At 31.6% G+C, this 14,637-nt stretch overlaps 1 protein-coding gene across 1 annotated transcript; it reads left to right on the top strand.

The window, feature by feature from the left end:
- The first annotated feature begins 7,213 nt into the window (after window positions 1–7,213).
- Window positions 7,214–13,867, top strand: LOC131157575 (uncharacterized). The gene is made up of 10 exons (XM_058111839.1): window positions 7,214–8,131; window positions 8,961–9,053; window positions 9,243–9,351; window positions 9,488–9,529; window positions 9,694–9,753; window positions 10,554–12,191; window positions 12,415–12,516; window positions 12,637–12,795; window positions 12,916–13,041; window positions 13,184–13,867. Exons 1-10 carry the CDS (start codon window positions 8,019–8,021, stop codon window positions 13,373–13,375), a joined length of 2,634 nt encoding a protein of 877 aa, XP_057967822.1. The 5' UTR covers window positions 7,214–8,018; the 3' UTR covers window positions 13,376–13,867.
- Window positions 13,868–14,637: the final 770 nt, after the last annotated feature.

Raw genomic sequence — 14,637 nt, 5'->3', positions numbered from 1 at the left:
CAAGTACTTCGACACACGTGTTAGTAACATGCGGTTTGTCTTTATCAAAACCAGGGATCAGACTCAAAAAGTCAACAGTTTCTATTTAATTTGCTTCTTGATTGGGCTATGCTAAATCCTTTTTCTACTGTAGGATCACTCCAAGCATATCTTCCACCCTTCTTCGAAAATCTAGGACTTGGTCTAAGGGCACAATTTGCAGTGGATGGTCTAGTAGTAAGGATTGGAACGACTGAGGTGAATGATTCTAGTGGTTGTTCCTGATTCAAATTAAGTTGTGCGACAAAACTATGATACTATTTTTGTCATTGTTTTTAACTATTTTCATAGAAAAAATATTGAAAACTAGATAATCTAATTTTTCGATTTTTTTTGTCCTTTTGACAATTTGTTACCATAATACTTTGATACTCATAATTAATTTCTAAGGATTAAATAAATCATTTTATTCATAAATTTAATCAAAAATTAAATTAAATTGCCATGTGAATTTAAAATACAATCAAAGTAAAAATGTCCATAAATTTTCTACAATTTTTTTGGAAAATAATAAAATCCATTTTAGAACATTCATTTACTATTTTTCAATTGTCATATACAATAAGTTTCTTCTTGAAAAGTGGATTTTAAAATATAATAATTAATTAAATTTATTATAATAATTTTATATTTAAATTTGATTTTTTTTATTTTTTTATTATTTTATGCATATTTTTTAATTATTATTTAATTCAAGGACAAAAATGAGTATTTGTTCAATCAATTTTTTAGTTTGCTTTAGTTTTAAAAATATTAACCACACTATTTCCTCCTTTTCTTTTTAAAATTTTATTTATGACATTTAATTTTTATTTCTGATTCGTTATACTAGTTTTGACAGTGATACCAAGCAATTCTATAATTTGCAATGAAATTTTTTTGTAGAGTACATAAAGTATAACATCATTTAATTCTTAAATTCACAAGAAGGTCAATATTTGTATCATTTTTTATTTTATTTTTTTGTATTGACAAAAAAATATGACGCATTAATTATGTTAACAAGCTGTAAGTTTTGAAAAATTTGGTTTCCTTAATTCCACCAAGCCTTAACTGTAGGTACAAATCAAACCCTAACCCACGACACAAATTGTTTATCCACTTACTAGTGGGACGGTCTGCGAGTGAAAATAACTTATCTATCAATTATCTTTATTATTGAATTTATATGTGTATAACACTTCAAGTCAATGAAAGTACCATACAAGACACTAGTCAAACTATTTTTTGTGACAAGAGTTCTCTCTTTGTCGACCATCTTCATAATACCTAAAGCTACATAGCTAGGTAGCTAGGTGGGGTGCACCGCCCATTTTACAATATTATATATTTCTAATCTATCCTTTAATTATTTTTTTCACAATAAAAAATGTATTTATGTGTGTAAAAATATTCCTAAATAATTAATTAAAACCCCAAATTATTTATAGAAATATCAATTAATTATTATCATTAATATTTTTTGGGTAGAAATATCATAATTATCACTCAATATTTTATGATATATATTTTTATAATAATAGTAATAAATAGGAAAAATTATGTTTGATAATAAAATAAATGTAAATATTTTTTTATTAGACCATTAATTGCAATTGATCACTAAGATATGTTAATTAAAAAATATACTTACACACAAAATGAGACCCCCAATAAGTCCTAGCCGTTGAATCATTTTATATCATTATGATTGAAATATTTAAATTAAAAAATCATTATTATGTTAATTTAGGGTAATAATTGGGTTCTAGAAAATTATGGGAGGTGGGGTCCACTGAACCCTAATCCCACTTAATGCCCTTTTCATACCATACATTTCTGATCAGTTCCCGAAGCTGATGGGCCCACCTCCTTCTCCCTCCGGAATATTCTCTCCTCGAAATCCTCCTTTCCCGGCGGCATCAGGCCCCCTGCCGCCACCCTCGCGCGGCGGCAGCATTCATTCCTCGTTGGCTAGCTCAGTAGGGCTAATGATTTTGAATGAGTTGGAAGCTCTTTTTATTAAATAGAGTATAATTAAATTAACAATATTTTTTATTATTCCCATATATTATTATAATGTCTCGAATCTCTAGATACATCAAATTCTATGATAATTAAATTATATATATATATTACTATTGAATTCTATTTATTCACATGTAATAGAACATTTAAAATTATTTAATTAAATATTAAATGATATTTTTAGCATATTGTCATGTCTAAAAAAACTGCATAATTCATTTAAAATACACACACATAATAAAATCATATTAAATATGATATATACATTTGATCTATTTAATAATTTCATGAGTAGAAGATAAATTATCACGGGAAATAAAGAATAAGTTATCCAAAATAGTACTCAAAATCTATCCAAATAGAAGATGAATTAATGGGAATGCTAACCGTGGTTTGAAAGAGAATTTAAGTAGACCAGATATTAGTGGTATATTACATAAAGATGATTGAAGCCTTACGCATGCCTTTTAATTACTTTTAATTATATTAATGGATTCAAATAGGTTACCGAGTTAATGATTGCAATTAGCTTGGGAGGAGAGTCATAGGAAGGTCGTCTTAGAATTTGAATCACTTGAACGCCTGCAACTAATAAATTGTGGCACAACTGTTTTTCATCCTTTAATTTTTCTTTCACATGCATGCTTCGAGAGGGAATTAATGTACAAAATGCCAACGATTGGCTCAGTTTAAGAGAACTTAATATATTTCATCGAACCTTATTTTCTTTTATGGGCTAACTTGGAATTTATTTAATCGGGTAGCTTGATTATTTGATTTCAATATAAATCCATAATTTTTTTTAAAAAAAAGTGTAATGCAACATAATAATTTAGAAATAAAATAAGTTAATTTTTTTTTATTTAAACCACTGTAAAATTTTGAACTTATTGCAACTATATATGTATATATATAATGTGACCTAGCCAAGATAGGGACTTGAGATTTTATGTGTGCCTTAATTATTTGACTTTGGGAATTGGATGGTGACCTTCTTGTGGAATGAATACTAGAGACAACAATATTATCTAAGAATGGGACATCTCATATCCCACTATGTTATTTTTTTTTTTTTTTTTCTGACTATCCCAATTAATTGAATTCAAGCCCACAAAATCAATTATGTATAACCCAAAAAATCGGTATGTTTCGATCGCCATTAACAAATATATTTGAAGTAAAATTCTTGGATTTAGTCGTTTAATTTGATTAATTTAGTTAAAGTTTTAAGTTAGTAAAAAATTGAATTAAATGTTTTTATTAATTTAATTGACGGGTCAATGTTCAAAATTTTTAAAAAATAGATATATATGTATATGTATATATATATATATATATATATATATATGTGTGTGTGTGTGTGTGTGTGTGTGTGTGTAAATGTGTGTGGAATCAATGTGTGTGTGTGTGTGTATGTGTGTGTGTGTGTGTAAATGTGTGTGGAATCAATGTATAATTTACTAATATTTAAAATTTATTAATTAATATATAATATATAATATATAAAATAAATTGCTTAATTTAGTTAATCAGCTAAAAAATTGTTAATTGATCGATAATAAAAAATCAATCCCCCAAAAAACTATAATGAGCTAATTGGTTATCTAGATTAACCAAACCAAATAAATCAAAACTTTTCTATTAATGGGGTTTTAGCCTAATAGTCAACAATCCTATCATGACAGATCCAAAATTTTCAAAATAAAATAAGGAACAATAATGTATGAAGCATAAGATAAGAGGTCAAATATATAATAATAATAATAATAATAATAATAATAATTTAAAAGTTTCACCATTTTAATGGTATTAAAACTCCATTTTAATAGCCTAAGTGCATACATACAAAAATAGTGTAGGGAGCTTCATTCAATTAATATTAATTAAAAAAAACGTACTATTCTCTTTGCACGATAATTATAAAACGAGATTGACTTAAGTTATAGAGGTAAAAATGAATTGATATTAAATTGCATTAAAAAATTGAATTCTAGCATTAAGTACATCTTTAATGTTTTAAAAGTTATTTAAGAAATTATTAACTTTGTTTGATTGGTATAGATTTGAACTTATGGTCGGTAATTAATTTTGACGGGAAATTCTTTCTGTCACCCAATTCGTTACCAATTGAGATAAGAACGAGTAAAACATCATTAAAATTTTACTTTTGAATAAAATATAATTTATTTATTTTTTATTTCTTGTAGATTTATTTTCTTTTTAAAAAATACTAAGCACATTATTCAAACAAAAGAATACTACAAAATAGATGCAACAGAGCTTTTAACCCTTACTACTAATTTAAATTTTTAGTTATGACAAAAGCTACAAAGAGGCTCGAGTGACCATGGCCTAGTCCTCCCTCGATAATATATGTTTTATTTAATTTATTAATTTTTCTTTTTTTGCTTCTACTTTAATTTATTTTTACATTAAAATATATCAAAATGATGGTTTCTAATAATAAAGTGTCATCACAAGACTTTGCGTTTGATTACGTAGGCATTAATTTAATATTTTATATTTATTGCTACTATTGCAAATAAATAATTACCTATGTAATTATTCTTTAAAATAAACTATGTAATTATAAATATATAATTAATATATATACTTTCATTTTAATTATTTTTTGGTCCTTAAAATAGTTTTCTTTCAAACCATTAAATAAAAAAATATTTTCATATTTTTCTTTACTAGTATTCATTTCGCCCACCTCTAGGGGTGTGCATATTTCGGTGAAAACCGAATTAACTGAAATAACCGACCAAATTTGCTCGGTTCGGTTTGGTTAATTTTTATTTCAGTTCGGTTCAATTTTATATTTTGGTAAAATCAGTTATTCAATTTTTGGTTCGGTTATGGACAAATTATATTTCGGTTAACCGATTTAACCGAATTATATAGTTAATTAATAATTTAATATAAATTATATAATTTATAATTAGGGTTTCATAATTATTATATAATTAATAATTAAATATAAATTAAAATTTGAAAGCACGCAATTATATCTTTTTCCATAATTAATTATAATCTGATTCGATTAACCAAAAATTCGGTTCACTAGGATAAGGTTCAAGTAAGAAGAGTAGTTCAGTCGGTTCGGTTATAATGAGTAGTTAACGAAATTTTTTCGATTAATTCGATTGTCCGAATTGGTTGAACCGGCTAGTTGCATACCCTTACCCACCTCAATATAAAATTCCAACTATTGCACTTGCATAATAACCTTTGTTACTATTAATTTCATATATGAATTATGTAACTAATTAAAGTTAAAACAACATCGATTTGTTTCCTTTTCTTGAACAATTAAATTCGTTATATTATTTAGAAACAACTTTAATTTCCTTTAAATCATTATAATTAATTATTTTATATTGAGACATGACTAAGAATTGCTACAACCATAATAAATTGACTTTACAATCAATTTTTAAAATCAAAATTTTCCTTTTTAAAATGAAAAATAGAGTTCTCGTTGGATCACCAATGGAAACAAAAATATAAATTCAATTAGTTTTTCCTAGAAAGTTTCTTGTAATACAAAACTTGATACATGGTACCTAAAAAGATAGCAATAAAATTTTCATAATGCAAATTATTTTAAAAGCTTTCATTTAATGGAATAAATCTAAATTTATCTAACACAATTAAATAATTTCAATAAATAGTTAAAATATTGTAATATAAATACTAAATTATAATCAAATTCATATCTTTTGCACTAATTGATTAATCTTTTATAAGAAATCTTTGACAATTTAAATGAAATCATTACATACAAATTTGAAATGAAAACAAGAAAATAAGGGCTATGCTTCTAATTGAATTAAAAAGAACACAAAATAATATTTTAAATACTATAGAACATAAAATTTTAAAAATAAAATAAAAAATAATCTTGCCTCATAGATTAGCAATTGAGGGTTTTTCTCTTTACCCATTATTTCTTTTTGCTCTTTTTTTTTTTTATAAAAAAAATATCTAATTTTAATAGAGGACGTAATATTTGATAAATGATGATACTTTCTCGCCCTTATAATTTACACGAATTTCGTCTCTTTACTTCAATTCGATTTATATCTTTTTTATTAATTAATTAGTATTTTATAAGCAATCTCCAAACAATTTCAATGAAATAATTTTTAAATAATACAGAACATAAAATTTTAAAAATAAAAAAAATCTTACCTCAGATTAGCAATTGATGATATTTCTCTTTACCTTTTTTTTTTTTGCCTTTTGTATTTTTTTTAAAATTAAAATTTAAAAGAGGATATAATATTTGATAAATGGTTATGCTTTCTCCCTCTTTTACTTTACATGAACTTTGTCTCTTAATTTGAATTCAATTCATATCTTTTTTACTAATTAATTAGTGTTTTATAAGTAATCCCGAACGATTTAGATGAAATAAATACAAGGGTTATGCTTCCGATTGAATTTAAAATAAGATATAATATTCAATAAATGATGATGCCTTCTCCCCCTTTTAATTTACACAAATTTTGTCCCTTAACTTCAATTTAATTCATATATTTTTTACTAATTAATTAGTATTATATGCTTAATCTCTGAACAATTTAATATTTTAAATAATATAGAACATAATGTTTTTTTTTTTAAAAAAAAGAGAAAGACTTTACCAGTTTACCTCATAGATTAGCAATTGAGGTATTTCTCTTTACCTTTTTTCTAAATATAAATTTAAAAAAGCATATACTATTCGAAAAATGATTATACTTTCTCTCCCTTTTAAAATTTACACAAATTTTGTCTTTTAACTTCAATTCAATTCATATTTTTTACTAATTAATTAGTATTTTATAAGTAATCTTGGAACAATTTAAATGAAATGAACATAAGTATTGTGATCTAAATAATACAAAATGATATTTTTAAATATTATGTAACATAAAATTTTAAAAATAAAAAGAAAATCATACCTTAAAGATTAGCAATTGAGGGTGAAAAAAAAATTTAATTTAAGAGAGGGTATAATATTTGATGAATCATGGTACTTTATGGGAGATTTTAGTTTGTTTGCTTGCGGAGAAAAGAAAGTAAAGTAGTGAGGAGGAAAATAAACAAATGGTGACCAGCTACGGCCGGTAAAGGTAAAAGGGAAAGGGCAATTAAAGGCAGATGGGACCAAACGCCGGAAATCCACGGCAAAGATATTAGCGAGTAAATGCAACAAGATCTCCCTATCCCCTTCAAGCTCGGAGCATCATCAGAATTTCCATTTTCAATTTCGCAAATCAGAGAGAGAGAGAGAGAGAGGGAGAGAGAGCCACACAAAGTGAGAGAGAGAGAGTGCAGCTTCTCCTACCCACCTCAAATCTTACATATAAATTCGCTTTTAGACACTCTTCTCTCTCTCTTCTTCTATCTCTATCTCTCTGTCTGTGCAGACAGCTTTCTAGTTGCTTCTTTTTTATTCTCTTGCAGTATGTGTGTCTTATAAAACCACTGTTTTTTTTAGCATTTGGCTTCAGAAATCCAACCGTCGTCCAACTGTTGTTGTTGTCTCGGCTGTTCTTGTTTTTGTTTCTGGGTTTTGGGATTTAGCCGGCTGCCTCTCCAGCTCTAAGACTGTTCTTTCGATCGGTAAAGCTTCTTAACGCGCCAAAGGTGGCTTTCTGGTAGTAAGGGATCAGCCGTATAATCCTCAGTTCATGAGAAGGGATCGGTTGTTCTTCCTGGGCTTTTGGTTTTCTGAAATGGGTCGCTCCTGACATCTAGAACTCACTGTTTTTGCTTTAATATTTTTTGCTTTCCTGAGACATCGGCTTTAGAATCCTCGGTTCATAAGAAGGGATCGGTTGTTTTTTCTGGGTTTTTGATATCCTGTAATGGGTTGCCCCTGTGTTCTTTAATCAGTGTTTTTTTCAACGCATCAGCTGTAAAATCGTCAGTTCATGAGAAGGGATCGGTTGTTTTTCTTGGGTTTTTGATTTTGCGAAATGGGTCGAGCGGCGGAGACCGAATCGATGCTGAAGAGGACGCTTAGGACTCTCTGCTGTAGCAACGGTTGGTCTTATGGGGTTTTGTGGCGCTTTGATCAGCGAAATTCCATGTAATCTTTCTTGGCTCTGACCTTTTTTGATTCTTATGGTTTTGTTTTACTTATTTTGATTCTTTCCATAAATGATTCAGTTGTTTTTATTGTTTATCCTTGTCTGGTGCTGTTTCTTCTTATTTATTTTAAGATAAACTATAAGCATTGCTTCTATTTTTGTTTTCTAGCTATTTCATCACATGGACGTGTAACTCAAATGGACCTTGCTAAACAGTAAAAATACTCTTTTGTTTTTTTTTTTTTTTTTCATTTTCTAATTTTTCATCTTTTTTCATGGCTGTGATATTTGATGGTACTGGAGTTGAGGGAAAGTACAATGTTTTTTTAAATTTTTTTTAGAAAAAAATTATATTTTGGATCTTTGTTTCTTAATGTTGAGATGGCATTGATATTCAGGGTAAATGAACATATTTCTTTTCCCTATGAAGTTTTCTTTTGTGCCATGGGCTGGATTTATTGCTGGGAGCCTTTTTTCAGGCAAGTGTGTAGGAAGAGAAAGCAAAAAGTTTGTTCTTTAGCTTATGCTCAGCGAACTGGATCCGTATGTTGTATAATGTAATGTCATTAGATCTATTAGTGAATTCATTTGATTAGGTTTATACCAGCTATAATATTGATTGACCACCTCGTTAAGGAAATGTTGTGGGTTTTGTGTGAGGGTTTGAGTTTTCGAGTTTGAAAATGTGTTTTTCCCCTCGTTTTTTTGGGTCATGGATATTTGATGATGGGTTATGGGCCGATCTTGACATTGATTTTGTTATGGAGGAGTCTTTGTTGCTGTTTCGATTGCTCATTTATACATTTCACTAAATGCTTTGCACATCAGGTTGCTGACTTTGGAGGATGCGTATTATGAAGAGCAAATGGGGGTTGTTGTGATAGACAGTATGCTTCTACAAGTCCACATGCTTGGTGAAGGGTAAGCCAAATAAAAATTCTTTTTCAGTTATTCAATTTTATCTATTTTTTGTCTCTAATTCTTTAGCTTTTGAGTCAAAGTTCTGAAATATGAAATTTTCGTTAATTTTTTTTTTTTATCCCATTAACTATGAAAGAGAATGACAGAGGGATTTAACAACACTATTCTCAATCATAATTGTCTTTTCAGAACTATTGGTCAAGCTGCTTTCACGGGGAAACACCAATGGATTTTCTCAGATGTTCATGGTGGAGATTGGAATTCCTTGAATTCTATCACAAGTCCAGATGTATGCCAGGTACACCACCTCATCCTTCTTCTTCTTCTTCTTCTTCAGAAGTTGAGATCACTTAAATTCCTAGTAAACCATTTGTTGACTGTTCAAATCACTTATTCAAAATTGTTTCTTTCTTTTTCATCTTTTTCTTCAACAGGGTGATTCTGAGTTTCACCAACAATTTTCCTCTGGAATAAAGGTGAGCATTCTAAATATAAGCACTTACAGTTCATCTGGATTTGTTTGAGACGCCTGACTTTGAAATGTTTGGTTCTAACCACCACATTTAGCTTTTAATTTTGGCATTTTCTGCATGCAAGTGATAAACCACATCTACTGATCCTCTCATCAAATCTAATGCAGACTATTGCTGTAATCTCTGTGGAATCATGGGGAGTGGTGCAGTTTGGATCCACCCAGAAGGTCAGTGCTATGAAAGCATTTGCAGTTATTTCTCAACTTCATGTTAATTCAAATTATGTCATTGTTAGTTTCTTCTGCATTTATAACCTGGCCTCTCTCTCTCACTCTGTCCAGTGAAAAATCTACATTTGACCACTTAACTTGCAATTGTTTAGCAATAATGAACCCATTACGAATTTTCTGTGTGAAATCATTATTGTGTTAAAGCAAAATAAATTTTTGATCATTAATCGTGTATAAATATGATAATATCCAACAAGTGGGAAAATGTATTTTGGTAACATGACTTTCAAGTTATGGTTTTCATAACTTCAAGAAGTCATGCCTCTCGAGTTTTTTTCTTTAGGGTCCATTGGAGGAGCACACTGGCCTGTGGGAGGTAGCCTATCTTCTACATACCCCTTCCCACCCCACTTGAAATTAGAATTTGAGATGTCACATGGAGCCTGATCCCAAGTTTTAACCATTGGAATATTCCATAGGGGATGTGCCTCTGGAAGTATTTTTTATCATAGTCGCACTACTTTAGTGTATCAACATTGAAAAAAAAAAAAGGGTAAACCAATCATTTTGGAACATGGGTTGCTACCATCTAATCAAAATGTATGTTTTGGAAAAGGGGAGGATGGGATTTGTATGTTTACCCCCATTTTCACTTTGTCAAGTATGATGTTTCCAACATATATATATTTTTAACTAATAGAGTTGCAACGTAGGAATAACTAATCAATTGACTTTTAGATCGTCTACCATGGCATGCTTGTTACTCCCTATTGATTTTATTGCTTTTACCGCTGCAGATTCTGGAGAATTTAGAATTTGTGGATCAAGCTAAAAGGTTGTTCAGCCAGTATCATGTTGATGGTATTGTCTTATCAGACAATGCACCTTCCTCTTTGGACAGTGAAATACACAATCCCAGTAGTTCGTTTGACTCCCCAAATTCATCTGGAAATTCCACTCGTGGGCATCTTGAACCCAGGCACAATGACGACTGTAAAGACCCAATGGGACGCTCTTCTTCAACAATGAATTTTACCAGGTCTTCCCCATTCACTTCTGGTTTTATGACTGGAAGTGAAGATCTCCTGATTAGTCAGTCATTGCATCCTAGAAACCAATTTCAGATGACTGCTACAGAAGCTCAGGTTATATTTTCGAAGCCTAGCACCCAGTCGCAGCCGGTGTTTTTACAGTCCACTGCCTCCACTAACAACTTAATTGTCAATGCCCCATGCATTAGTGCTTGGAGTAGTGAGGGTTCTACCCTGACTTCATTTGAGAGAGAACTTCCTTCTGTAATGGGGTTTCAAAACAACTCAAATGATTTATCGGCAAGGCCAAAAACTTCTCTATCTTGCGGAACAACAACAATTCTAGGGGACTCAACGATTTCTTCATTATACAGCATGGCAGGATCAATTGATGTGGAAAAGCGTAATTTTTATGACTCGGGAAAATTCATAGACACCTGGAATTCAACTCCATCAATCTGTGGGACAGAAGCTCAACTTCCAGAAGCATCAGGTAGCCTGTGTTTATTCCAAGAAGACATTTCTAAACCCTTTCTGGTGGATAATATTTTGCAGTGGCTTACTTCATCACCCGACCAAAGCATTAATGCACAGACTGCTAAACTGAACGATGAACTGACCCAAGCTATAGGAGTTGCTTCGGTATCTTCTGGTTTGAATGGAGGTTGTGTTAAAAATGAATTTCTACAATCAAATGAACCTGATTCTGCACAAAGTTCAATCAGTAATACATTCAATTTAGATGGAGGAGAGAAATCTTTGGATGTTCCCTGCATTGAAAATGACCTGTTTGATAGTTTGGGACTGGATTTTGGGTCTGGTCTGGCAGGTGAATGTTGGGAAAATATGATAATGCCAGCAGCAAGAGGTGGGCACTCAGCTATCAGTTCCAGTATTTCAGAATGCGTCTCAGAGTTCGATGTTGGGTCCATGGCTGGCCCCCGGAAAGGTTTATTCTCTGAATTAGGACTTGAACAGCTTCTGGAGGGAATAACTAGTAATGCGAACTCTGTTACTAAATCCAGTTCTGACGATCAGTTGTCCTCCACTAAAAGAAAAAGAATAGAAAATTCAGTGGTGAATGGTAATCAAGTTCAGCTCACAGGTCTCTCTTGTATTGGTGGGGGCATGAATGTGAAACAACCTCTATATAACCTGGATAAGAATCTTGCCTCCCAGAAAGAGGCTATCCCAAAGTCACAGGTCGGTTTATGGATCGATGACAGCTATAGCATCAATGCCAGGAGCACTGTAACATCACAGTCTAAGAAGCATGAAGAGCCGAAAAAGGTCACCAGGAAACGGGTTAGACCAGGGGAAAGTACTCGACCAAGGCCCAAAGACCGTCAACTGATCCAAGATCGTCTCAAAGAGTTGAAAGAGATCATACCAAATGGTTCAAAGGTATTCATTTTTAAGCCTTGCTTTCTTTTGATGAAACATAAAATTGGTAGAAAGACGCTCCCTTTTTGAGGATTCTTCTCCATTTTTAAGGGACTGGTGAAATTATTGCTGGCATCAGCATTCATGTCCAAATGCCATGCCAAAAACTGCATTAGAGGCAGATGATGGACGTTTTAGTTCCTGTGTGAGATATTGATGTGTTTTGATTTGATTGATGTTGCAGCTAAGCATTGATGCTTTGTTGGACCACACGGCCAAACACATGCTGTTCTTGCAAAGTGTGACAAAATATGCTGACAGACTTAAACAAACTGAAGAGCCGAAGGTAACCACTCTGTCATTTCATTTCTAATTATTTTTTTTTCAATATTTTGTTCGACAAAGAAGGATTCACTCTTAGCATCTGCTTGCACTTGCTTACTAACAAGCTTGCATGATGCTACAGCTGATTGGGCAGGAGAATGGAGTGGTTCTGAGAGAGAGCTTCAGTGGCAGTGGTAATAGCAGCGGTGGTGCTACGTGGGCATTTGAAGTAGGAGGTCAATCAATGGTTTGCCCAATTATTGTTGAGGATCTTAATCCCCCAGGTCAAATGCTTATAGAGGTACAGATGGAGGGACACATCCTTCTTCATATTTGAACCCAGATCACGTATTTCCTATTTCTGGAAGAACACGCATAAAATTTGGACCCCTGACAATTATTTTCATTTTCTACGTTGCAGATGCTCTGTGAAGAAGGGGGGTTCTTTCTTGAGATAGCAGATGTAATTCGTGGATTTGGCTTGACCATCTTGAAGGGAGTGATGGAGGTTAAAGAGAATAAGATATGGGCACGTTTTACTGTTGAGGTAAACATTTGACATAATCAATCACATTCATGCAATTTTTTTCTCTATAACAGTTGCACAATCTTCTTTCTTTTTACTTTTTGACTAAATAATTATTTATTTCTCAGCTTGGAAATTAATGATAGATACACTGATAATACAGGCAAAGAAGGAAAATATAACGAGAATGGACATTTTTATGTCCCTTGTTAATCTTCTACAACAAACAAGCACTAGCGCAAATAATTCAAAAAATGATCTTAGTAACACTATCGATGGGCGGGTTGCTCCCTTCAACAATTACCAACAGCCTCAGGAGCCAATTCCCATCAGCTTGGCTGACGCATGTAGATAACCAGAGCGCATGGAAAAGAAGCCCCGAGCATTCGCCCAATGAAGCCCTTTTATGATGGGTGTCCTGGAATTCGAACTTGATGAGCAACCAAAACAAAAGGGGAAGATGAGAAGTACATCCATCTGATTTTTACTGGCTTGGTAATGGGAATCGAATGTGCATATGGGTTGGATTAGGAATTACTTTTAGAAAGGTATGGGGCTAGCATTAATATTTAATTTTGTTTTTAGCCAGTTAGCTAGAGGGAAAGCAAGTTTGTGTTGGGAGGTTTAGGCATGTGCCAATCTTAGTAGAGGCTAAAACATGAGTTTAGATTGAGAACTATTCTATATTTTTGTTTCTCTTGTTTTTTGCTTTTCACCCCCTTGTCCTTTGGTTCATGCCAAAAGTTGTTTATATCCATCCTGAATCTGATAGTAGTTGTAGGCTAACTTCTAATTGTTTTTGGGCCTCTGTTTTGTTCATTAATATAGTGATGGAAATTTGCATCTCTCTCTCTCTCTCTCTCTCTCTCTCACAAACAGAATTGAAGCAATGTTCTCTTTTTTTATTGTTTGTAGGGTGAATATTGTGCACTTACTGGGTTTCCTGTGAAAATCATTTTGAATGCCTCAACATAATGTTCTGAGCCAAAACACCATTGTTTTCGAAAAATCACTTATGTTAACATATTGCCTTCAATAGTTTCAGACTAACAAAGGTAAAAAAATAAGTCTCTGGTTCCTTTTTGTGTCATCTGAGGATTCATTAGAAGTTCATGCTAGGTCTAGACTAGGGGATAGAGCAAATCTTTTACCCTATATTCCTTTCCACTCTTAGAATTCCAATTTGAATGGCCCAAATTTTATCTGGGATGTTGCTTAGAGGACTCTATCTATGGTGGTGATATAGGGAAATGAGTACATTTTGACTATCTTTGTGTTTGGCTAAAATGGTAAAACCATTAAAAGGGTTTATTGGCTAATAAGATGTTGGACATTCATTTAATAATAGGGGATCCAAAAATATTAATATACAATGTTGTGATTAATGAGTTTTAAATCTTATATAAATGAACCCTTTCGTACAATTTTTTTGTTTTACCCTTACCGCATCATATATCATACCTTTCTTATGTGTGGTTTTGTCAAGTTAATAATGTACTTTATCACCAGGAGCAATTTGATAAACTTGTTAGAGGGAAAGATCATGTTTCTGTTGTAATATGGATTGGATAAATAGGATGTACAGCGGAATAAAATATTACAAGCAAATGAAATACA

This window comes from Malania oleifera, chromosome 6 (genome assembly GCF_029873635.1).
Source record: "Malania oleifera isolate guangnan ecotype guangnan chromosome 6, ASM2987363v1, whole genome shotgun sequence".
NCBI lineage: Eukaryota > Viridiplantae > Streptophyta > Magnoliopsida > Santalales > Ximeniaceae > Malania > Malania oleifera.
Note: the sequence above shows the minus strand (reverse complement) of the source record. Positions and strands in the feature narration are given on the sequence as shown.

Excerpts from the sequence above, each read along its gene's own strand:
- LOC131157575 (XM_058111839.1), top strand. The coding sequence starts at position 8,019 with ATGGGTCGAGCGGCGGAGACCGAATCGATGCTGAAGAGGACGCTTAGG. Across the intron at positions 9,352-9,487 it reads CAAGTCCAGATGTATGCCAG|GGTGATTCTGAGTTTCACCA; the intron begins GTACACCACCTC and ends TTTCTTCAACAG. Across the intron at positions 12,192-12,414 it reads TCATACCAAATGGTTCAAAG|CTAAGCATTGATGCTTTGTT; the intron begins GTATTCATTTTT and ends TTGATGTTGCAG.